The sequence below is a fragment of the Canis lupus genome, chromosome 1 (genome assembly GCF_048164855.1).
Source record: "Canis lupus baileyi chromosome 1, mCanLup2.hap1, whole genome shotgun sequence".
NCBI classification, from domain to species: domain Eukaryota; kingdom Metazoa; phylum Chordata; class Mammalia; order Carnivora; family Canidae; genus Canis; species Canis lupus.
In genome coordinates, this window is record NC_132838.1 from 70,074,924 (window position 1) to 70,100,494 (window position 25,571).

At 47.7% G+C, this 25,571-nt stretch overlaps 1 protein-coding gene across 25 annotated transcripts in view; it reads right to left on the bottom strand.

Moving 5' to 3' along the window:
• EPB41L2 (erythrocyte membrane protein band 4.1 like 2) overlaps positions 1-25,571 on the bottom strand; it is a 193,570-nt gene that overhangs the window by 33,721 nt on the left and 134,278 nt on the right. For all 25 annotated transcript variants that reach the window (XR_012034572.1, XM_072833937.1, XM_072833939.1 and 22 more), the window contains 8 exons: positions 23,661-23,703; positions 20,206-20,281; positions 16,685-16,903; positions 15,336-15,423; positions 13,142-13,294; positions 12,502-12,599; positions 6,502-6,674; positions 835-1,004 (listed from right to left, as the gene is read on the bottom strand). Coding sequence is in view for 24 of the 25 variants with exons in the window: in XM_072833937.1 (XP_072690038.1) it covers positions 835-1,004; positions 6,502-6,674; positions 12,502-12,599; positions 13,142-13,294; positions 15,336-15,423; positions 16,685-16,903; positions 20,206-20,281; positions 23,661-23,703 (1,020 nt within the window). In the remaining variant the exon portion in view is untranslated. The remainder of the gene's footprint in view (positions 1-834; positions 1,005-6,501; positions 6,675-12,501; positions 12,600-13,141; positions 13,295-15,335; positions 15,424-16,684; positions 16,904-20,205; positions 20,282-23,660; positions 23,704-25,571) is intronic.

Genomic DNA, 25,571 nt, shown 5'->3' on the forward strand with positions numbered 1-25,571 from the left:
CCCTGAGACACAGGCAGCTCCTTCATCTACTAGGTCCTCTACAGACTCATGTTGCAGGTCTTTACAGTTTTCAAAAGTTAAAATTTAGAAAACACTATAAATCTATTGCAAAAAGTCATTTCCTCCTCGTATTCACTTTCAATGTGATCTATAAAAAAAAGTGCTTTGTGCGTATACAGAAAAGAGATGTGAGGAACTCAAAGCCTTCACATCAACCTGTGAGTGACTTTACTTTCCTAAGGTAAAAAAGCATCGTAAAATAGTGACAAATTTGAAAACACAGTGTAAGTTACTTCTCCATTCACCACGCTTTATGCCCCAAATAATGAGCTAATAAGCAACACACCATCTTCTCATTCACTATTCACAAAACAATCAGGCTTTGCTTAAGAATTTCCTCATCAGTTAGAGCTTAATGAAAAATAACATTTTTCATGAAGACCATATTTGTTCATGTCAAAAAGAATTCAAGACAACGTTATTAAAATACTCAAGACAAGCTACAGTTTAAAATTTACTTGTAACCAATATAAATTTTGAAACACCACAGCTCTTATAATATAGAGATTTAACTAAAAAAAAGAATGATTTTGAAGACAGTCAAAAATGTCCAGCCACTAAATTACTTGTCTGCATTAATATAATCTACGTTGAAGTATTGTGCTTTGAACAAGAATCAGAGAACGGTTAGAGACCCCGTCCAAGCCAGTGGGAGCCTACAGCCTGGGAACCTGTATCACAAACAACAGACGCTGACGCCTGCTTAACACCACACGCAACAGCCTCTCGTCTAAGGACACATTGAAAATCAGGTTTTCTGCTAGTTTACCATACCTTTCCTTCAACGAATTGCACGTGAGGGGCTTTGGCCGGGCTTCGGAGGTCCCTGGTGCCATCCCCATCCTGCACGGCGGCAGCGCTGCCCACCCCGGGGCCGGCGGGCAGCTCCCCAGCAGCACCGGGAAGGTCCTTCACGAGGCCTGGTTCCACGACGCCCAGGGGAGCTAGGAGAGAAGGGCACTCGGGTGACGGGGGCTCGTGTCCTGCCCACCAGGGGGACGGCAGCAGGCGGCCCGACGGGAGGCCCGACAGAGCGCCCTAGAGCTCAGAAGATGGCACCACCCCAGCTCCTTCTCGCACTTTCACCGGGTTCTGAAGACATTCTGAGCTTTCACCTGTGGGCTATAGCCCTCGGAAGGCGAGGCTGCGCTCGGGCCTGGCCAGCAGGAGGAGCCCCGAGACCGGCCCGGAGCCGCAGCCCCCCCCCCCCCCCCCCCCCCCCCCCCCCCCCCCCCCCCCCCGCCCCGGCCAAACGGGAGCCTACCTCCGCTTAAGCTCTCAGGTTTTCCATAAAGGAGCCTCTCAGCTGATTACCATTCAGAATTGTGACAGGACCATAAAAGTAGATTTTTAAAAAAATATTTATTCATTTACTCAAGAGAGAAGGAGGCAGAGACCTAGGCCAGGGAGAGGCAGGCTCCCTGCAGGGGGCCAAGGCGGGACTCAACCCGGGACCCGGGGTCACGGCCTGGGCCGGAGGCAGGGGCTCCACGCCGAGCCCCCGGGGGCCCTAAAGTCGATTTTACGGAGTAAACTGTACGTTTCCTAGTTCTCAGCTTTCGGACCTGGTCGGTGCGTCGGCGCCACCTGCTGTGCATCGAGCACACGCTCCGTCCTGCCTCCTGCCCTGTGGCACACGCATGGGCCACACGCGCAGAGCACACACACAGGGCCCACGCGCAGGGCACACACGCACGGCCACATGTGCAGGGCACACGCAGGAGCACACACGCAAGGGCACACGCACAGGGCACGCACAGGGCACATGCAGGGCCACAGGCAGGGCCGCACGTGCAGGGCACGTGCGCAGGGCCACACATGCAAGGGCACACATGCAGGGCCACATGCACCGGCCACACCCGCAGGAGCACACATGTAAGGACACATGTGCAGGGGGCACACACACACTCCACACGTGCAGAGCCACACACGCAAGGGCACACGCAGAGGGCACATGCACCGGCCATACGCTCAGGGGCACACACGCAGGGCACACAAGGGCACAGGCACAGGGGCCATAGGCACTGGCCGCACACGCACAGGGCACACATGAAGGGACACACGCACCTGCCACACGCTCAGAGGCACACGCAGGGCACACGTGCAGGGCACATGCACATGGGCCATAGGCACCAGCCACACATGCGCAGGGCACATGCACCGGCCACATGCAGGAGCATACATGCAAGGGCACATGCGCACACCACACACACAAGGGCAGAAGCACAGGTCCACACGCACCGGCCACACGCTCAGGGGCACACACACAGGGCCACACACACAGGGCACACGTGCAGGGCACACACGCACGGGCCACAGGCACCGGCCACACACACGCCAGGCCACACGCACAGGGCACACACAGGGGCACGGGCCCAAGGCACACGTGCAGGGACCGGCCTGCCGGGTGCCGGGTCCACCTGAGGCCGCATCACCTCTCAACAAATGCAGGTGGGGAAGAATGGCAACGAGGTCGCCGTCCACCCGGGGCTTCCCCCCAAACCGCACCCACTGAGGCGACTGCACCTGCGTGCAAAGTGCCTGCCCGGCAGGTGAGGTCCGCAGGTCTCCAGGCCACCTGGAGCAGGGACATGCAGGCCTTTGGGCAGCCAGCGCAGGGGGGCGGGGTGTGGGGAGGGGGATGGGAAGGGGGATGGGGAGGGGTCAGGATCCCCCAGATTGAACTGCAGAGGCTCCAACCTCATCTATTACACAGAAAACCTCTTGTCCCCTGTCCCCTCCGTGTCCCGGTCCCCTCCACATACCCTGTCCAAACCTTCCTTTACCACCAACCTTGCCTTTTTCACCAGATACCACACGGAGGTCTCTGGCCTTCATCCCTCGATGCCATCCAGTCCCACTGGATCTGAATGTAGCCAGTGCTTTCTCCTCTGTTTTCCCCACCCAGGTCCATTTTAAGGCCCCCACAGTCCATAAGTACTCACACTTTTGAAAACCCACACCAAAAGTCACAAAATGAACTCCCATCTTACATGAAGTATAATTATTTTCCAGAGTGTTTTTCTTTTATTTTTTAACTTTTGAGATTTTAATAATTTTCCCTGGAAAATCTAGGACTATGAGTAACTCCTACAATTATGATTTCAAAGCACCCATTACACATGCTCAAATTAGAGCAAAATGGGAAATCTGACCTAGAAATGGCTTTAGATGTAAGGGTATCAAAATGTTAACGAACATCAAATTTAAAGTTCTAAAATAAAGTTGACAAAATAATCCTTTGTTTTGCATGCTTTAAATACTTTACTTTCCCTCTGTGTGTGTGGGGGGGCGGGGGCAGGTTGTTTGGTTTTTGGTTTTTGCATTTTGAAGCAAATAACCTTTTTTTAGGTCTTGAGCACTTCCAGAGCCCTGAGAAGCCCAGAGGCCCCAGGCACTGAGCTTATGGTGCAAACGGCTAAGTGGCCTAGTATCATCCAAGGCAAGGTCACCATTACTGTCACCTGCAGTATTCCTACCCAGTCCGCCTGCTTCCTGTCTAGTCCTATCGATCATTCTCAACATTGCATCAAATGATTTTTTTAAAACAGCAATATCGTGCATTTACATACTTGCATAAGTGTGCACGTGTGTGTAACACATTCCATAGCACTAGAATAATCATCGTATTTCTTTCTCCTGGGCTGCAAGGGCTGCATGACCTGGCCCCAGCCCCTCTCTCCCCATATGTGCAAAGCCTTCTTTCTGTTCCTGGACTGTATCAAGCTCTCGCTAATCCTATAACCTGCAGACCTGCTGCTCCTGCTACCTGAAATGCTCTACTCACGGCTAGCTCCTCCTCATCCTTCAAGTCCCAACCAAAATGCCTCTTCCCCAGATGGGCTTTCCTTCTCCCACAGCCCGATCGAAGGTCCCTGCGTATTACATACTCCATTTTCAGGAAATCATCACGATCTCCCCTACTGGCAAATGCATCTTGGCTGTTCTCTTAAATGACTGACTTGCCTCCTTTTTGATTTGATTTTCCAATCTCAGAATCACCCTGCTCTAAAAAAGACTTCTAGACTGATTTTTATTTTAGGTATCACATTGATTTTTAGGTTGCAGGCAAGCACTGGAAGATTGATTTCAATTTGTCAAACCTTAAAGTAAGGAATATTTATGGATGTAAATTAGCCTAACCTAAATAAGGACAAGAAAATGCAACACATGTCAACAACAACAACCAAAAGGTATCCTGATGGGGAGTGGTGGTGAAAGTCAAGTTCAGTACCAGGTTACAACCTCGCTTTGCTCCGGGATGGAAAAACTATGAGCCCTAACCAAATAGTTCACTGGCTGTCTGGTCATGTATTGGCACGAAAAGCCTTCTATTTTTCACAATAACACAATAATCCTTTTGATGACTTGCCCATCTGATGAATTACAGCGTCCAAAACACAAAAGGAAAAATAATGGATCACTGTGCCATGTTTGTTGCTTTTGCTTGTAAAAATCATTGTTTCAGATACAGACCCTCTGCACTAACTGCTCACACAAGATGGTGGGTTTCCTCGAGCAGTGTTTATATATGTCAAAAGGACAGGACTTTACCGCTCTTTCTAAACTCTAGAATTTGCCATGTAGGAGTTACAGAGCCTCAGAGTTTAAAACAGGCTGAAACAGACCGTTTCCCAGAAAGGGGAATGACTTCTCTCGGGGCGTTAGCCAACAGTGAGTACAGTTATTCAGCACATACATAAACTCCCGTGGTAAGGGGTAAGGCTTGTGAAATATTTCCATGAGTGGGCAGGGCACATGGTTCACATTCACTGGAAAAAAGTGCTCAGTTGTTGATGAGCCAGATACACTGGCAGTTATCAGGCATTAAAAATCCACTACGTTACCATTTACGTTACCGCATTTGGAAATGTGGACATTTATTTGAACCACATTGTAGGATCCCCTTGTACATATGTCCCCTTCAAAACTATACGGAAGATTCTCCAGAATCAAGATTTAACCACTATATATAAAAAATGCCCACCAATGAATCCCTGCAACTATCTTTGTGCGTCTGCCTGGATGACTTTTCCAAGTTTATTCTGGGAAAAATCGAGTGTCAAGCCTTCATTAATGAGGGAGCATCTATAGCATCAGACCCGTAAACACAGAGACCTGACGGCTGCCAGAGAGAAATGGGGCAGTGGATGGGCAAAGGGCAATAGGAGACACAGGTTTCAAGAAGTCATGGTGATAAAAGGTACAGAATAGAAAACACAGTCCATGACACTGTATTGTAATAGTGTTGTACGGTGATGGATGGAAGCTTCACTTGTGGGGAGCACAGCGTAACGTATGCAGAAGCCGAATCACTATGTTGTACCCTTGGAGGTAACATAACACTGTTAGATCAACTATACTCAAAAACTCGTGTGTGTGTGTGTATAAACATATAGAAAGAGTTTTCAGTATATGAGAAAGAGCATGTTTATCTATTAGCATATCTGTTTCGGCTACTTAAAATAGAAGTTGCTTTAGTTCATATTTCAGAAAAATGTCAGAAAAGAAAGTTTTCAATGATCAATAGTAGTGAAACAAATTTTTAGATCTGTTATTGCTAATTCTGTATATGTTTTGAGATTAATCAACCAAAAAATGTTGGAAAATTACTTCCGAGAGAAAGTCATTCACGTCAATTACCTTCTTCTAGGCAGAAAGTAAAATGAAGTCCCTTATAAAGCATTCTATAAAATTAACTTTAGCTCCTTTACAGAAAACCTGCTATTAACCGAAAATTAGGGTAATAAGATACACATAGAGGGGAAGGAACCCAAATTTATTTCCATATGTAAAATATATAAAACTACAAATAGGTAGCTAATTAGAATTCTAATAAAATAATACACAAATATATACATTTATCTTCCTCCTCTTCCTCCCACCACCTTGGCTGACCGAACTAATGAACTAATGATTACACTGTATTTCCTTTCTTTTTGTTAAAGCACTACATTGAAACTAATCCTTGGAAGTTGTGGATGGGTTCTCTCATATGCTACGAAGTTTGGTAAGCTTCAGTGAGTTTTTAAACTCATAAAATTAAGACGTTTTAAGTTCCGTTCAATAAAGGTTCTTGTGTTATCATGCCAAAACTCTTAGAATTCCACTTTTGCCAGTAATTAACAAGTTCAAGAAATTAAGACGCATAAAATACGTCACAAGTCAGATCAGTAACAATGTTTGTCCAACATTTTATCCATGAGAATTCCTAATATTTGTGTGCACTGACAGTACAAAGAAAATTTAGATTCAGAATGACAGCTTCAAAACACCATAAAACTTTTCTTGTGAGTAGAAGAAATACCACTTTATTTACTCAAGAAAAATAGCTATCCCTCTAGGATATTTCTGAGAATCTCATTAGCTAGATCAACACTTTCTGATCCCACTGGATTAGAGAAAGATTAAAGGAATCCAAACTATCATAAATGTGTTTACCTCCATCCAGACTCCTGGAGACCCGCTTACTGGAGGTACGCTCAAAGTGTGGCGCTGGCCTGTCAATGAGGGTGCTTGCCTGGCGGGTCTGGGCTTGGGTGCGGCCGCTGTAGCGGAACTTGGACCCTAAGGTCAGGAACTTGGCCTTTGGTGGCTGCTCTGGAGACACAAGCCTGTAGGGAGAAACAAAGAAATGAAATAGGAGCCTTTATGAGTTTTCTTTTTTTAAAAAAAATGTTGAAACTTTATATTTTAATATCCCATTTTACTAAGTAAGATTACTCAATTTAAAGAGCAAAGGGCTTCCTAAACTTTCTAATGAAAAAGAACATTTATAAACCCTCCTACATACAGAGCTTTAGGATAGTGATAAGATGACTAAATCCACATTCATGTATTCACGAGTAATACGTTCTTCTCAACCTGAGCAAAAGAGCAGCTGTTCTCAGTGTATATCAAAGGCTATTTATTTGTATTAGCTTAAATCCTTTCTATAAACACATATGTCTGAATTCTTGCTCCCAGCTCTGAGTGCCAAGTAGCAATCCATTACCATTAGTAATTCTCAATACTTATGTCTATTCCTCCTGGGAAAGGACATCCAACTCAGGAATCCCATTCCATCAAGGGATGCTTTCCCATGAAGAACACGGCACACAGTAGATCTGCAGAGATGAAGAACAGCCTTTCTTGCCAGCACAATTCCAGTGCTTAAGCCCGGGGTTTGTAATAAATGAAGGCAAACTTTCTTGATGTCAAATACTTCCAGACTTATGCAAAAGTATGTTTTTGGTAAGTAAGCCAATCTCGTCTGGCATACAACTGGAATTGTCTCACTTCCATTGTCTAATCACGAGTTGGCCAAATGTCTTAACAAAAAATGATAAACTTGGAGCTCTTATAGCTTTTATTAAATAAGACAGCTGTAGTTGACAATTCCAGAATATAAGCTCCAACAAAATTTTTCCTTTCATTCCCAAGGAGTGATTTCTTAAAGAGTTCGTTACCATTTCAAGTAATTTTAGACCTTCTGCTCAGTTTTTTTGTTTTGTTTTGTTTTGTTTTTAGAAACTGTCTTCTGTTTAAAGACAACAAAGAGTTTCAAGTCGAGTTAAAGCTACTTGTGATAGTGCAACAGGCAATCCTCCATGAATTCTCAAGGATATTCACCCAGAAAAACGATGTATTGAGATTAAACCAGTGAAAGAAAAACCAATACTCTCTGGCCTTCATGGTGGTGATCTGTTCATGTAAGGTAGCAGGCAAGTTTCTTGAAAACTTCCATTTTCTGCCAAAAGACTTTCAAAGGAAACACAGATGCTGCTGCTGAGAAAAATCTACTCTGATCATGGCCAGTGCCTCAATTTGCACTTTGGGAAAAGCTGTATATTCTTAAATTAGAATTCTGGAATACTAGAAATTTGGCCAGAACAGAATTCTTATTTGTGCTCTGATTTATTTTTTTTCAAACAGTTGGGGAAACTAAGGCACCAGAAAGACTGAATATTTCAGCATCCAGATCATGAATAAGAAAGGCAGGGTGAGAAACGTGGTCATTTAGCAAGCACTCCCCCTCGAATTGACTATGACAGGCTTTCCCTACCTAGGGAAAAGAGGATTTTAGGATTGTAGAGAGGATCTAACAATGCTCTGTAAGAAAGCAGTGATCTATAGAAGAGAAAGGGTCACTGGCAGGCTCATCACTTCAATAATAAAGAAACGTTCATTCTTGGGGCACCTGGGTGGCTCAGTCAGTTAATGTCCGACTCTTCGTTTCAGCTCACGTTGTGATCTCAGGGTTGTGAGATCGAGCCCCACATTAGGCTCTGCACTGAGCATGGAGTCTGCTTAATATTCTCTCTCTCCCATTCTTTCTCCCCTTCCTCTCAAAAAAAAAAAAAAATCATTCTTGGAAAGCAAGTTAGCTAAATCACATATATCTTTATCATGTATTCATGCAGTATACTCTATACTTAATGGGATATAAACCAGCGGAAAAAAGTATGTCTAAATATACCTCAAAGGGGAATAAGCATTGGTGACCCCAAAGAAACTACCCCAACCCCCAAAATTGTTAAACTAAAGACAACAAGTGTTGGCAAGGAAGTGGAGAAACTAGGACTCTTGCACACTGCTGGTGGGAACGCACCGTGGTGCAGAAGTTATGGAAAACAGTAGAGAGGTTCCTCAAAATATTAAACAGAATGGCCACACAATCCAACAGCCCCACTTCTGGATATTTATAAAAAAAATAATAATAAAATAAAAATAAAAGTAAATAAATAAATAAAAACCCTGAAACCAGGATCTTGAAGAGAAATCATTAGCACTCCCATGTTCATGGCAGCACTACTCACAATAGTGGAGATGTGGAGACATAAACATGCACTGAGAGATGGATGGATAGAGAAGATGCGGTATATGCACCGAGCAGACTCACGAGGAGAAGAATTCTGTAATAATGACAACATGGATGGACGTTGAGGACATCACGCGGAGTGAAATGAGCCAGACACAGAAGGACACGTGATTCCATTTGTATAAGGAAGCAGAACGGTCAAATTCATGGATTCAGAGACTGGAATGGTGGCTCCAGAGGCCGGCAGGAGAGGGAAATGGGGAGCTATTAGTCACTGGGCATAAAGCCTCAGTGAGGATGAAGCTCTGGCGTTCGGCTGTACAACACACACCTATGGTCAACAGCATCTCATACAGATGAAGTCTAAGAGGACAAACCACACATTATCTCACCCAATGAAGTATACTTATTCAAAAACAAAATAAAAGATGGAAAAGTAAAGAGAAGAGTGAGGTTGGGGAATCTGGCATCCATCTGTAGGTTCACCTTCATTGGCTTCATCTCTCGAAGGCCGGGTCTTCCTAGACCGACCAGCTTCCCATGAGGATTTACTGGTAGCTCCCATTTCCAGTCCCATTAACTGTGGGCCTAGGGATGTTTTCAAATCCTAACCATGAAACCCTTAAACTAGAAACAGGATGATACCTGTTTGTGGGAATTATTAAAAATATTTGAAGAATTTTCTCTTTTTTTAAAAAAAAATTGAATTCATGAAGAAAGAAGATTGAGAAGTTTCAGTCTTCAGAAAATAATTTTAAACTTAAGAAAACTTAGTGATTGCTGACTTTCTGGTTATTAGTTTATCTTCTATAACCTCACATGGATCTGTGCTAGGTCCCAAATACAGCAGGTGCTCAATACAGGCCAGATTATCAGAAAGAATCCCACTGTCAAAGTTTCCTTGAGGGCACTTGAATTTAAGTAGCCAGAAAACCCAAAGACATGTCCACCTATCCATTTCTCAGATTTCTCCTCCTTACTATTACGTAATCACAGCATCGAAGTTCATTCTCTTACGTTGGGATTTTAGAGAAGGGAAGTTGGGCTGTAAGTTCTAGAACATCTAACACACTGAGAGAACGAGTGCTCAATATTTCAGTCTTAATTTAATAAACAAAACAATCCCAGTGCTACAAAAAGCCCTTTGCAAAATGAAGTTGTTGGTTTTATTTTTTTTCTCCTGGTTATGAAAGCGGGCTCTCGTTTATATAGACTGGGATATGTGACCAGCTAAACACCTAAGTCCAAGTAAGGAGAATTCTGTACAACCGTATTTCTTTACGTCTAATTTGCTTTTAAGGTAACAGACGACTGACGGCCATTTAAATACATACCAGATTATCCACTTATGCGTTTTGTAAAAGATACTTCAAAAGTATAAAGACATGAAATACAAGGCAAGTATTTTAAAGGCATATATCCATCACAATGTGAAATTAGGAAGGGATTTTTATTTTATTTAACTTGAGATAAAATACTTCCTTGCCCAAGTGGCACAGGTGACCACACAAAGTGGTAGCTTGCTGATTGGTTTTCTGACAACAAAAAATTTCTTAAGTAATTAAGTTGCAATTAGAGAACACAAAATCAAAACAAAAATGGACCGATCACAGACATTAGCGTTTTCTAAAATAATATTTTTGGTGACTTGAGTCAACGGTAATGCAAATAAGTCTTCCACAAAAATGTAGGCCAGGCAACAAAATGTTTCAAGATCACTGAACAATTATTTCCTTTTGATATTACTTTTATTTACCAACCGAGGCTCTACCTTCATAAAAACAACATCAAAATCACTACAAGACCTCTATCATCTCACTCTTGGGAATTTAAAAGCTGTAAATAAGGAACTAATCATCCTAGAGTTTTAAAGGTGCGGAGCAAGATGATGTAATGATACGTCACAAAAGAAATCAACTTTTACATATTTTACTGCTTAAGAAGCACAGTGACATTTTAATTTTACAAAAATTCTATTATAAATAAAATATCATTAAAGTTTTTACACTGTGGTAAGTAAAGGAACCTTCTAAAAAAACCCCAAAAATCAGTTACTAAAGTCAATCATTACACAGTTAACAATAGAGCTCTCCCTGAAGCGGCTGATGACGCTAATTCACTTGGAATTACTCTGGATCTACAAGGTCAAGTCTAAACGGCAGTTTCATGCCAAGCTAGGGGAATGTGTTAAAGCTGGTTACATGCTGCGCCGCCACCAGAGCCGCTGCCACCGCCATCACCACCAGCACCACCACTAGCACCGCCACCTCCAGCACCACCACCACCACCACCACCAGCACCACCGCCCCACCACCAGCACCGCCGCCAGCAGCACCGCCACCTCCAGCACCAGAAAAAAGCTGTGGAGGGAGGGAGAAGGAAGCCCATCCACCATAAACACGGTCAGGAAGCATGGCTCAGTGGGTATGCTCATGGGCACCCTAAGCCACAGGGTCCGGCTCTAAATTCCATCCCCACCCATGACTGTCCACAGGACCAGGGGCAGGCTTCTTAACTTCTACATTTGGAAAGACTGAGAAACATAAAGATTACGACAATGCTGTAAAGATTAAAAGAACTCTCAGCAGGCTGACAGGCTCCATCAAACACAGTAAAGTAACAGCTCTATTATTATGTTCTTACTCGACTAATACTAGTCTGGCTGAGCGGCTATCAATCAATACAAAGTTCTGCTTCTTTAATGGCTTTAATTTTCTGAAGATATCATTTGCATCTTTTGTGATAAAATAAAGCAGAACAAAATCCAGATTTGATTCCAAGCACTGTGTGGACGAATTACGATGCCTTGCTTTAGCTACATTGCTTCCTGTCACGTGTAAGCAAAGTTACCCCAGGTTTACAGATCTAAAAGTCCTTTCGTTAACCATTACCTCAAAAGTGTGCAGGAGCAAACTGGTCTACTTTGACACTGGAGTCACGGTAGGTCAGCGAAAATGGAGAAGCCTGAGGCTTTGCAGGGCTAATAGACACTTCAGAAACGCTTGCTAGAGGAATACCAGAGGAAGGACAGCAGGGAGGTGACCGGTGTGGGCTTTGTAGTCGCAGAGCCGGGCCCTCAGCTCTGCCCAGGTGCCTGGCCCGTGACCCTTATGGGCGCCCAGCTCTCAGCCCCCTGCTCCGTGGGGTGATCAAGAAATGAGATGGCGCGATGCAAAGCAAGTGCTTACGTGCCTGACAACGGTACATGCTCAACGAATGTAGCGCTCATCATTTCTAAGATAATTATTGTTTCCGTTACCAGTACCTGACAGGGAAGCCCACTATCTACCCTGCTTTGACCTGTGTTGTTTTACTCATAAGTGGTATCCACCAGGCTTCTAGGAGGTAGTCTCACGTTGTCTTGAGGAGAAATGTCATGGCTACCAAGGGAAATGATCAACCAACAACTAATGTGCTCACTGTAACCGGGTCAGATGGATTCAAGTATGTTTTATGGGGATCCCTGGGTGGCTCAGCGGTTTAGCGCCGCCTTCAGCCCAGGGCCTGATCCTGGAGACCCGGGATCAAGTCCCACGTCGGGCTCCTTGCATGGAGCCTGCTTCTCCCTCTGCCTCTCTCTCTCTCTGTGTCACTCATGAATAAATAAAATCTTTAAAAAAATAAAAAATAAGTAAAATTACCTGTAGAAAGTATGGTGCTCCACACACACTTTCCATAGCCTTTTTGCCGCCCGATGGTTTGGCAGTTTGAATCCAATGGTGCTCTCAAATTGTTCGAGCTGGAATAAATCAACACAATAAATCAGCGTATTTCCTTAGAAGTTGATTGGAAGCTACCAAAAAACAGGCTCAGAGAATTCTGAAAGAACTTAATCCTTCTTGGTGAAAGGAAGTATTAGCAGACACAGCGTAATTATACAAAATGAATTTCCCATAGGCCGCAATGCTAGTTTCCGTGAAGAGCAAGTACAAGCACGACTCCGACCTGTGTCCGCACAACCCCTCCTACTACCTTCCTGTCGATCTCCACCATTTGTTTGACAACAAGATAACGGGCCCACCTTGTGGAGGCGCTTACTACGTTTCCATTTGGCCAAAATGTGGGGAAGGGGTCCCTCCTGCTTATTTCTTTACCTCCAGCAACATGGATATGCATGCAGTTTTATCATTAAGAACTCTGACCTTTTTTGCTTTGAAAGAATAAGGAATAGTTCATTTGTAAAATTCAGTAGGAAAAAAAAAAACAAACACAGCTAGCCCATGGCCGTGAGAACAGTGACCCACGCCGTCTGGATACTCCCGCCCGCCCGACAGTGCTTACCTCTGCGGGCCTGACTTTAATGTAGAAGTTACTGCGCTTATAGGAGATTTTCAAGATTTTCGGCCAAGCAAAGCGATTGATTCTCAGTCTGTCTTTGTAAATGAGGAGCCCGTTGGCGCACACCCCCAGCTTGATGTCCACGCCTTCCGAGTCCTGCCAAGCAGAGGCCATTTGATGGGGGTTAGAGCTGCAGTCGCATGGGACAGGACGCTCATTACCCCCCTTCCCCCCAACCAGGACCGGGACCCCTGATTCTGCAGGTTGGTATTTAAATCTCCGCGACAGCGCCCAGGGCAGTAGGAACAGCAGGACACGCGATGCCTTCCGGGATCAAATCTGCTTGGCCAACGAGGTACAGCCCTGGCCACAGGGCACAGTATTCTCCACAAGGCGGGACCTGAATGTTCCTGAGCCCGCCGGCCCGGGCCTCGGGCTCCGCAACCCCCAACAAGGTGCCCCCACTCGGGAGCCGGGGCTGGGGCGTGTCCCTGTTACCACGAGGGCTCCTCCGCATGCCCACAGCTCTCGGGGGTCCCCTGTGGCCTGTCCTACCAGGAGGCGGCACGCAAGCACCTGCAGCTGAGCCTCTGTGTTGGCTCCGGGGTCACCCCACGGTCCCCACTCATCAGGGACCACAGTCCTGCGGCGTCGGGCTCCCTGCCCAGCACACATCAGCACCCCCTGCCCACCCCGGCCTGCTCCTGCTCTCCCTCTCTCTCTCAAAAAAACAACTTTCAATTAAAAAAAAAAAATCTTATTTAAATATAATTGAGACAATGGAAGATGTACGAGGGCACAAACTTCAAACTCCACCAAAAACTCGTCTGAATTGGCCCAGACCTCCTTTTTGATGAGCTTTGAATACCTTCCTCATCGTGAGCAAAAAACCCCCAAGCCCCGCAAACCCTACTGAAAAAAACGCATCAGAGTTCAAGCACTCGGAGGTGGAGTTTTTTTTAAAGGAAATAAGAAAATGTTTCAAAATAGCAATCGTGCCTACTTTGCATAAAGAGATTTCAGTGTTTTTACCCCTTCTGTTTGCTTCTATTTTCTGTAACGTGTATATAGATCACTTGTGTAACCAGGAAAAACAGTTAAGGGATAAAGAGCCACTGGGGGGGAAGTGCTCTGCAAACACCAAGTCCTATCAACAGCTGAGCAGGAGTAATGAGCCCTTCGGGTGGGGCCTCTCCGAGAGAAATCACAGGATCACACAAGCAGAGGTTCCTGGGCTGCATCTAGGGACCCACAGGGTCTTTTAAAAACCAGGCAGCTGGGCAGCCCGGGGGGCTCAGCGGTTTAGCATCTGCCTTAGGCCCAGGTTGTGATCCTAGAGACCCTGGATCGAGTCCCGCATCGGGCCTCCGCATGGAGCCTGCGTCTCCCTCTGCCTGTGTCTCTGTCTCTCTGTGTCTCTCACAAATAAATAAAATCTTAAAAAAATAATAAAATAAAAAAATATAAACCAGGCAGCCGTTGGTTGCCTCCACGTGCAGGCTGTGGATACGGTTTTCAAGACCAAATCCGCCTTTCTCCTTGCTGCTGCTCTGCTCCCGGACTCTCCCCGGCTCTGCGATCGATCGCTGGAACCAGGGTCACGGAGCCTGTGATGCTTACGAGAGGCACTTCCCAACCCAATCCTTCCATCGCCCGGCTCGTCATTACATCTCCTGTCCCTTCTCCAAGGCTCCGTGCTGCAGCCCCGGGGCCCGGCCCGTCTCCTGCATCTCAGCAAGTACAGAAGGGACCTGTGGCGAAGGGCCTGACCCTTGGGCTCCTTCGTAAGCCACAAGAGGTCTGCAGAGGAATTACATCCATACGGCTTTTGCCCTCATGGTTGCCAGGATCTGCTCTTCTCTCCCCCAAGACGGAAGCAGAGAGGGGCTGGGGCGAGGCAGCACTGACACAGCAGAAGCCGGGATGCAGCATAAACCAGGACGGGGGTGGAGACGGCAGGCATTGGAGTCTTAGGATAAGCATGTGTGGCAAGGGCACCAACCGAAAAGAGGTAGGGTTGGAATGAGTGGTCCTTCGCACCAGCATAAACCCCACTGTGAGCAGAGGGGGACGGCCCTTTCCTAGGGTGAGCCGGGCCACTCTGAGCCCCAGAGCCACTGGGACTCCCGGGGCCACTCCTCCCAGAACGTTCGCCGGCAGATGGGCAAGACGCTGCTTGGCGCAGCCTGGACGGTACCTTGGCATGATGCAGGTCGACACCGTACATGGAGAGCCTCTTGGCATTTTCTAGGAACTGAGAATCAGCTTGTGCTGGAGATAAGCCCCTGGGAATCAAAACAGACAAGATCATCTCATCGGCAGATGGATAACAGATGTGGTCAATACGGGAAAGGAGCACGAGCTCAGGATTCAGGGCGGAGGCGGCAACCCTGAAAAACCTGCAAACAAGCAGGGAACGGGCCAGAAGGCTCACCTCTGCACCTCAGGCGGTTTTCCTCCCAAGATAAAAAGGGTAAAGGGTAGAGATTGAGGTTATTTGAGAAAACTGCTTTCATTTTTTTTTCCTCACTCACCGGGGAAATGGGTGCAACATCAATTATCTGAGAATAAAAGTGATCTCATCTTTCTGAAAAAAGGCAAATTCTTACTTCCTACTCCTTCATTTTATTCAGCTAGGATTGATCCTAATACGGCCCGGAAGTACTTGTATCTGGTGTCACAGCTACGGGAGTTGACGCGTTCCACATCCCGTAACTGGAATCCTCTCTATCCCGTCTCTAGTCTCCGCCCCACGGAGTCTCAGCCCACAGAGCAGGACCCTGTAGCCCACATGGCATTTCGACACCTGCTACTTCAAATCCGAATTCTACAATAAATACCTATTGAGCAGAATTGGAACAAAGTTAATAAGAATCACTGCCCTTCTTTCTTACGGACAGGTCAGGGAATGTGGTCCAAGGACTTCTAATCTCTGAAAGTTCCTTTCCCAACATTTTTGTCAGATTTTTATGAAATTTCAATCTTGCAATATGGGACAAACCATAATTTTGTAGTGAGTTTTTTGAACTTCTGTCAAAAACATTTATTTTCACAAAGATATACAAGTTCTTGAAATGTAATTATTTACTACGATGTTAAGTAAGTAAAGTCCAGCTGCCCAGCTGCCCAGCCAAGAGTCACCTTCTGTGGCCAGAGAGAACACCCGTGTTTCAGGCTCCTCGCTCCGTCCCCACTCACATTCCTGACTCAAACCCTGAAGCCTTGTTCCCTCTGCAGCTTTAGCAAATGGGACAAATACAAACAGAAGGCAGGAGAGAGGCACAGCAGCGCCAAGCGAGTGTGCACGTGTGCCTCGCACGTGTGTGTGCATGAGGGTGGGCATGGGAGGAGGCAGGAGGAGTCATGGGAGGCGAGCGTGCCCAGCAGCAGGAGCCCAGCAGCGGGAGCACCGCCATCCATGGGAGCCAGGCCACAGGCCATCGGCCACGCCAGGGGGCGGCCAGCGAGGGCTGGACGTCCTGTGCCAATGCCCGGGGGCCAGCAAGTGCGGGTCGGTTGCTGCCTCTGGGAAGTGGGCCTGCAGACCTGTGGGTTCTGTGCAGCTCCGCCACCTTCTCTTCCAGCTCCTTGGTCTGCATCGGTGCAAACTGGAAGTCGCTGAGGTCACCACCGCCGTGCTCCTCTGGGTCATGGTCCCCCAGCTCAGCCTGCAGCGTATAGGACCCCAGGAGGGCGTGCGTCACGAAGGAGCAGGGCAGGCGGCCCGAGGCGATGTCCTGCCGCAGCTGAAGGCACAGGAGGTACCTGTGGGGGGGCAGGGGAGAAGGCCCGTCAGGCGCGGCGTGGAGGTCCCAGGGAAGCGGCGGCCACCAGGCCACCCTGCACCCGTGGCCCAAGCCATCCCGCTAATGAGCCACCCTGCCCTGGCTCCCGGCCTGGGCACAGCCACCGCAAGGGGTCTAACAGGCCCCCCGTCTCGAGGACCACGAGGAGTCGGTCCTGCAGGTAACCCTCTAAACCCTGGACTCAAAACCGCGATCCACATTTGCACGTCCCTCAAGTCGTAAGGCCTCATGACACTTTAAAAGCAGCTGCAGCTCCCAAGCGCCGGCAAGAGGAGCCCAGGTCACCGCCCAGCCCCTTCCTTGTCTTCCCGCACTAATCTCCTTTCCTGGAAAAGCAAAACGCATAAGGCGTTGGCAGTCAGGCCCTCATGGCCCGCTCACCCCATCTACAGAGGCAGCGAGCTCCGCCGACAAGGGCAGGAGCTCGGGGCAGGCACAGCGGGCTCGGGCCTCGCGCGGGTTCCCCACCCGTGAAACCTGACTTCTACCTTCCATTGAAGGTGAGAATAAACATCCGATAACGGAAATGAAACACACTGCAAGTCACCTGGGGATCGATAACAGCCATCATCATCATCATCTTTGTAACGACAACGTTACGAAGTTCTAAGCAGAGCTGTCATTCAGTGTCATTCAGTGTTCCACGTGGTTTGACCACACACTGAGAAAACATCCTATTTTTCAGTAAGTGACATGCGGAGCCACGGTATTTACACGAGGACGGGGCTGGGGAGACGTTCCCCAGCTCCTTTGCTGACATTTTGGAACCTTGTTTCTATCTTGAATTTAACCACTTACAACAGGAACGGCACCCCTCTGAACCAAATGGTCCCTTGCTCTTGAAGACCTTTTAGAGAGAATTTCCTTGTAAGATTATTTCTTTATTAGAGAGACAGAGGAAGCACACAGGCGGTGGGGAAGAGCAAAGGAGACGGGGCTGTGGGGAGCCACCAGGGGGCTCGACCCCAGGACCCCAGACCACGACTTGAGCGGCAGGCAGGCCCCTCACCCACTGAGCCTCCCGCGCCCCGGGGGGCCCCTCCTATTAGCAGCCAGCCACCCCCCGGCCCCCCTTGTGAGGGGTCGCAGCCCACCCCTCTTGCACTCCGTCCACACGGTCCCCCTGGAGGCCGCCTCTGGACCAGCCCTGGGCGTCGGACGGCACCACCCGGGGGCTACACGTGGGTGACCGCCAAGTCTGCCCCAGGCAGGGTGGAGACCCGGTTGACGTCAGCCTGTGCCCCAGTCGGCCAAGCACTTGCCAGGCATGCACAAGCGCTCCATAATCTTCTGAGCGGGTCACCTGGTGGGGGGCTCAGTGGGGGAGTGCTGCCGTCGGCCCAGGGGTGACCCCGGGGTCCCGGGATCGAGTCCCGTGTCGGGCTCCCCGCAGGGGCCTGCTTCTCCCTCTGCCTGGGTCTCTGCCTCTCTGTCTCTCATGAATAAATACATAAAATATTTTTTTAAAAAAATGATCTTCAGAGAGAATGAAGGCCACCCCTCCATGGCTACAGCCTGAGTGCTCGTACGCCCTGCAGGCAGAGCGCTCCTCCTAAGGAGGGTGATGTTCCCTGGATCCCTGAAACCCCACAAGCACACCCGCCTTGACTTTAGAAAACCCTGTTTCAGACCAGGGTTCCGGGGCCCCGTGACGAGGGCGCTAACCAGGAACAGCGCAGGCTCTCCTCGCCGTAAGGCACTTCCAAGACTTCAGCACAGAGGTGCTATTTCTAAAATCCTGTTGCTCCTTCCGGGTTGTGGCCTCGACGCGACCCTTCGGTCCTTTCTTCTGTTGTCAAAGATGAAGTCGAAGGCCCAACGGCGTCCCACGAAAACTCCCAACGGCTTCCTGAATTTCCTAGCCCCGCCTTCTCCGCAAAGCAGGCCGTAGCATTCTTCAAATATTCTGAACAGTGTCCTCAGACCCTCAGAAGCCACGTCACCCTGTACATTTTCACTCAGGTCACGGTGAAGGCTTCGGTCACGACACAGAGGCGACCAGGCAGGTGGTGGCCCCTGCCGGCGCTCTGAGCTCCCAGTTCCCCAGCCGGTCTGGCTCCTCCGCCTGACACACGGGGCGGCCCCAGCCCCACTTGGGAGACCAAAGCGCTCATGACGCCATAAGCCGCAGTCACCGGAGGACTCCCGTCCCCACGCAAACCACCGTGGGAAGCGGGGGCGCAGAGAGGGCGCGGAGTCACAAAGCCCCAGCCACAGCGTCCAGAGGCTTTCCTGGGGGGAGACCCTGCACCCACCCCGCCAGGTGGATGCACCCCGGCAGCCCGCTGGTGGCTAGGAAAGCTACTGGCTGGAGCGACTTTGGTCACCAATTGCTTAGTGTCAGAAACCCCGATCTAGCAACGAGGGGCAATGGAGGGAGAAAGGCTTGTCCTCTGCCCAGACTTGGACAGAGATCTCCAGCATTCCTCTTTCCCGTGGGTACCACAGGACCTGATGCCTGACAGCGTTCTGGGACCAGCACAAAAGCCACGGGAACCCAAGGCAGAGGTTTTCAGGGAGACCCTGTGGTTCTCCCCGTGTTCCCTCTACAGTCCTCAGGGCCACGCCACCTGTGCAGGGGCTCACCAGAGCCCGCAGGTCCTAGCGCTGGCAACCAGGCTGAACAGGGCAAACTATCAAGGCCCCTGTGGATTCACACATCCCTTGGTGACCGTTCAGTCACTGAGCAAATGAGTAAATGCTCTCTCGCTCCTCAACTGAATCTTTTATTTGCAACTGGAGCACATGGAGCATACGTGCACGGAGCCTAGATAGCCTCAAAGGAGACGGGAATGAGGGGGGTACTAAGGAAGCCTACCCGCCTCGATTCCTTTCCCCTTCGAGGTACAGGGACCCCAGAACTGGCTTCCTAAAATAACTCCATCTATCACCTTTGTGATCGATGGGAGACTAGGACACAGGTACACAGTGGTTTTCAATAAAAAAAAATCTTAATATTAACCTGAAATATTAAATATCAACAATTTTTAGGAGGTAACATAAGAAACAAAGTTGGCAGCAATATGACCTTTGTAATACTCCATGACTCAACTGTAAATGGAGAAGTTAAAAGTGATTAGGATTTTTGAAGCCAGAACCAATTCCAAGTATTTTGGAGTACACTTGTTCCCAAGGAAACGTCTAGAACTCAGCTTCTGAAAAAATAGCTTGGCTTTAATCCTGAAATCACCATTATTCTCCCAGAGAACAATAAATGAGAGCTATTGGTAAAGATTTGTTTAAAATACAAGTATAAAGTACCTGGTGAGATCTTCGGTCAACTGAGAAGGGTCAGGAGGATAAAACTTCACATTAAAGGTGAACAGCCAAGGAAAATCTGTAATTATCAAATATGGGTATTTATCCAAACAACAGAATGAGCATTTATTTGATAAAAACTAAAGGCAAACAGTACATACATATAAGTCAGTTAGGAGAATTTCATTGTTTAAAGAAATCTATTTACAAAAACAATGAAAAATAAAAATTGCATAAATAACCCACTATCAGGGAACAAATTCACTTTATTTGAAAGAGAGCGAGAGAGAGAGCGGGAGAAACTTCAGCAGACCCCTCAGCGAGCTCAGAGCCCAACCAGGGGCTCGATCGCAAGACGCTGAGATCATGACCTGAGCTGAATGAAGAGTCGGAAGCTCAACACACTACCCCACCCAGGGATCGCAGATTCGGTTTTTATAAACATGGACTAATACTTCCAATTTTTTGTATGGCGAGATGCAAAAATTTTACTATAACCTCCACATAATTGTTTTAAGGTTTATTTTAACCTCAGTATCTCTACATGTCAAATATTCCCTACTGTTTTTTAAAAAAAAAAAAGTATTTTAGGATTTGTACATTGTTGGGAGAAGAAAGGTAATGATCAATTGATCACACAGCTATTCAAGAAATAGTCAATGGGCTATCTGAACAAGTGTTAAAAGAAATCCCAAAGGGAGAGAACAGTAAAACATCCCAATACTCTAAGACAATAGAATCACCCCTAGATTTTAAGGAGTGACTGTAAGGTTACTCATCGTATATTACATACGCTTTGCGCTATTTTGTGCCACAAAAACGGATATAGCCAACAACCATGTTGGAAATTACTTATTAGAAGTTAAAACATTGCTATCTGTACATTCACCTGTTATTAATGCTTGATGTGTCATGCCTTGGATGGCTTTAAAAAAAAAAAAAAAAGAGAGAAGAAAAGAAAGAAAAACACAATTCTGGGCAGAGGGCAGGTATTTTCCTAAAGGAATCCAAACAATTCCAGTGGCCAGAACTCAGGGTTGTGCTCAAAGTTCACAAGATTTCCAAATACAAACAAAAGTGTGTGCATGTTATTTCATTCTGTCTTTGAAGGGCTCATGGTTGCTTTTACTTGGACTTGAAAATTTTATTGAATCCCATGCTCTTTTCCAACATGTCATTTGTTTTTTTTTTTCTCCCCATCAGTACATTAACTTTTCTTTCACTGAGAAGTCAAGGAAGACTTCTTAACATGAGCACGCGCCTGCCTGGACAGGACTCCAGGGATAAGCCACTAATATGACGCTTGTACGTTAGCATTAATCATGCTACATTGTGAATTCAGTATTATCACAAATTTTACCTAGTGAAATATGAATAGTCCATTGAGCTCTGGACCATTTATATAATAATCACATGCAGGTCTTATTTGTGTACATCTGAGGGAGACCTTGAGGCAAATTTTATTTTATTTTATTTTATTTATTTTATTTTTTATTTTTTTAAGGCAAATTTTAAACAGGAACTAATAGGCTGTCAGTTTTTAAAAGTAATTGAAAAAAGATGTTTACCTTTGCTAATCGCCTATTCACTGAAAAAATAACAATAAAAGTATAGCAGTGGCTGCACCAAGATAAAATGAGCGGTTCCTGGGTTCCTTTTAACACAGGCAGAAAGGAAGAGGTAAAGGCAACAGCTGAAACTCCATTTCCTCAGCCTACTTTCCCCTCCGGACAGCACAGGATCCTGTTTAGAGAACCAGCTCCAATCCTCCAAAAAAAAAGCCAAATCCTATTTGTTACTGTTATTCCTCTTGCTGAACCACAAGGGCAAAAGTCCTGAAAGAACTCTAAAAAGCTTCACCGATCACCAAAACACAAGACCGTGATTCAGAATCAGCAAGAGTCTTGCCTTCCAGAAACGAGGCATCTCCACAGCTCTCTAAGGAGTGGCACACACACATTTTGCTGGAGCAAAACCGCAGGAGACGGCTCCGTGGAACCTCAATCCCGTTTCGGAGGTAACCCCGTTCTACGGTCTGGGTCACGCGGCAGGTCTGGTCTCTGATAAAGTGCAAGAACCGGGCGTCCGCACCTCCTGAACTCTCGCCTCTGCGGAGCACAGATCCCCTACACAGAGGCGGGGGCTTCCGAGGCGCGCTGTGCGGCTTCCTCAGTGAGTGAGCAGAGCTCGTGTGCCTCACTGCTCCTTTTCCCTGTGCCCCCCTTTTCCATTATGAGCCTAGCCTTAGTGGGTGAGATGCCCCGATAATCAACCTGGGGGAAGAAGAGCAGGGGCGGGGCTCCAAGCTGGGGAGGCCAGGCGCCCCCCTGGCTGGGGACTGCAGGCCTTGGGCCCCTGTCCTACCTCCTGACAAGGCCATTCTGTGCAAAGATCCTTTCTTTAAAAAGGTAAAGAAAGAGGAGTCTACAGGAGAAGAAATGGGAAAAATAAGGTGTATGTCAGAATTTTAAAAAGGAGCAGAGAAGACATGATAGGAAAACTACCAAAAAAATTAATAATTTCAGGGAGGGGGAAAGAAAAAGCAACGAAGAAAACAACTGTGGAGAACCTAAAAGGAGACCGCGGGCAGACGGCAAGGAACAGAGGGAACCGCACGGATTCACTCCGGGGTGCTGGCTTCTGGAGTGACAGGTCGTGGCTGAAGCCACCCGTACAAGGGGCGCCATGCGGCTGTCACCCGGGGTGGTGGCGGCGGGGGGGGGGGGGGGGGGGGGGGCAGCTCTGCTCATTCAGCTGCCCCGAGGCCAGGTAAGTGCCTTCTGGGCGCAGACATCCTGACGCCAGTGGGGGGGGGGGGGGGGGGGGGGGGCGACGGGCAGCAGGGGCAGGGCCTGTGCAGGGAGCGGGGCGGGGGCGCCTCAAGTCACCTCGGGAGTCTAGCGTGTGGTTAACGGTAAGGACTGGCTCAGGAGCCAGACGCGAGGGCTCGCAGAACAGCCCTGGACGGTGCACAAGGGGGTGGAGGCACCGCCCGTCCGCGCCCCTGCCCTGGAACCTGCACCCCAGGACGTCTGAGCAGTGTGTCTACGCCTCTGGGCCAGACACAAGCCTGTTAATCAAACCAATTACACACTTCCAAAACAAAGTAGACAACGTGAGCGTAACTGGTCGCCTAGAATAAAATTTACACCAACAGTGAAAGCTCGAGAAAGCAGCTCCTCACTCTCGTCCCCAGAGAGTCAGCAGTCACCTCGGGGGGCAGACGCCGGGAGGGAGGTCGAGGACCAGGGATCTAGTATCTGTCCACCGGAAGGGTCCCTAGGCCCCGCACAGGATAAGGTCACGGTCCTACACAAACCTTCAGCACCCTTAGCTTCCCTCAGGGTACAAACGTGCTCTCGCACGGCCTTCGTGTCCCCGTCCACAGCCCTGCGGGTTTCATTCAAGACAGACAGAAGGAAAGAAGAACTCAGAAGTATGATTATTTAAATACTCACTTCGCAGTTGTCTCTTTATTTCTTTCGCAGGATCTAGCCAGTTCTACAGGAGGAAGGGGTAGAAGAAGGTTCATTAAGCCATAAAACATATTCCAGAGTCCAAAATGGAACAGTTTACAGTTCACATACTTGAGCGTAAACATGCATTCCTATGCAAAGCAGATCTCACCTATTAGCATTCCACTGGGCTAAGTACTGATTCGGTTCTGAATGTGCGTGTGTATAAATAAAACATTAAAACACTTTTAAGGTGGGTCCCTTGGGCCTCATTTTCTTGGATGTGAAATTAAACACATATCCCGGTGAGGAGACCCAACACACCTACATGTAGTCTTTGCTCTCAGCAGAAGCGCCAGCCATCAGCCCCTGCGGACACTGGAGACGAGGGCAGGCAAGGACCATGACTGGCTTGTAAAAGCAGGTACACCCCAACCCAGAGGGTCATCCCAACTCCTAAAGCCAACTTCTCCTCCCCTTAGAACTTCCCTTCTCCCTGCACACGACACTCTGGAGAAGGACCTTCAGACCAGCTGACGGCTTCCTTCCTGCTCCTCATGCAACATCCTTTTTAAACTTCACGCCAAGCTGGAGGTCTAGTCGTCAGGAACTTCCTTTCCCTCCCCCTTTCCACCCTTTGAGAGACTTAACATAAAAGATTCTGGGAAACTAGTACAGGATCTTAAAGCGAAAATGGCCAACTGTGAACTACTAAGTCCACACCACCTAAGGACGTTAAACACTTACCTCTCAGTTATCAGCAACAGATCCACCCAAAAAAGTGTCTAGACATCTATTTTTTTGCCCGTATTTCTTTATTATTTCCTCTGCGTTCCTCAGGTCCAGCCTCTCCAAGTTCACCCTACCTTATCTTCATTAATGCACCACAAGCACATTGTCTAAGATACAGCATATCGACTGAAATAGTCGAGCTTTAGACAACCTGAAGGTTGGGGGTGCCGGCCCCCACTCGCAGGCAGGAATCCACGTGTAAGGTGACCCCCACCCAACACGTCGCTACTACAGCCGGCTGCTGACCAGAAATCTCACCAGCAACGTACACAAGTCACTTAACGCATATTTTACACATTCTGTGCGTTGTACACCACGTGCTCATGACAAAGTAAGCTAGAGAAAAGATGCTGAGAAAGTCCCAAGCGAATACAGGGCTGTCCTGTACGTATTGAAAGAGCTCTGCGCCAAAACGGACCCTGCACAGCCCCAGGCCCGTAATCCAGGGTCCCCTCTAAGCCGCTTTATAACCACCAAGTTTCCCCTGCGACCCTGAGGGGGACCCGCGTTCCGGTCACTCGGGGCCCTCCCGCCCCCGACCCCCACCCCTGGCCTCCGCCCAGACGACAAGGGTGCCCCAGCACCACCTCGGGGTGTTCACAGACCCCACACACGCTCTGCGGCGCTGACCATGCCGAGGCCTCGGAGGGACCGACATCGCCTATGGCCTCTGGTCATCCTAAAATACAAGTCCTAGTATTTCTATTAGAGTTGCTTTTATTTGAAAATTAGGTATTTTATTTATTAGTTAATTAGCTATTAAGTAGCTATTATTAGAATAATCAGACTACTAACATCCCGAGTGGGATGTAATTTTATCATCTGGGGTCATAGATTCATAAGTAAGATGACATGATGACATAAAAATGACATAAAAATGACAATGTGACTTCTAAAGGAAATACAACTCTATTATCTATTATCTACTATCTATTATCTGCATTATCAGCCACAAACTAATAACATATATGTAACAAATACATAACAAATATTTAACAAATAAAAATAGACTTCCTGGTTTTGACACTTGGAAAGTGCTGGATGGATTAAGAAGCAGACACAAAAGGAGGGGAAAAAAAATCTGAGGACATAAATGCGCGTGGCATACGCATGCCCGTGCAG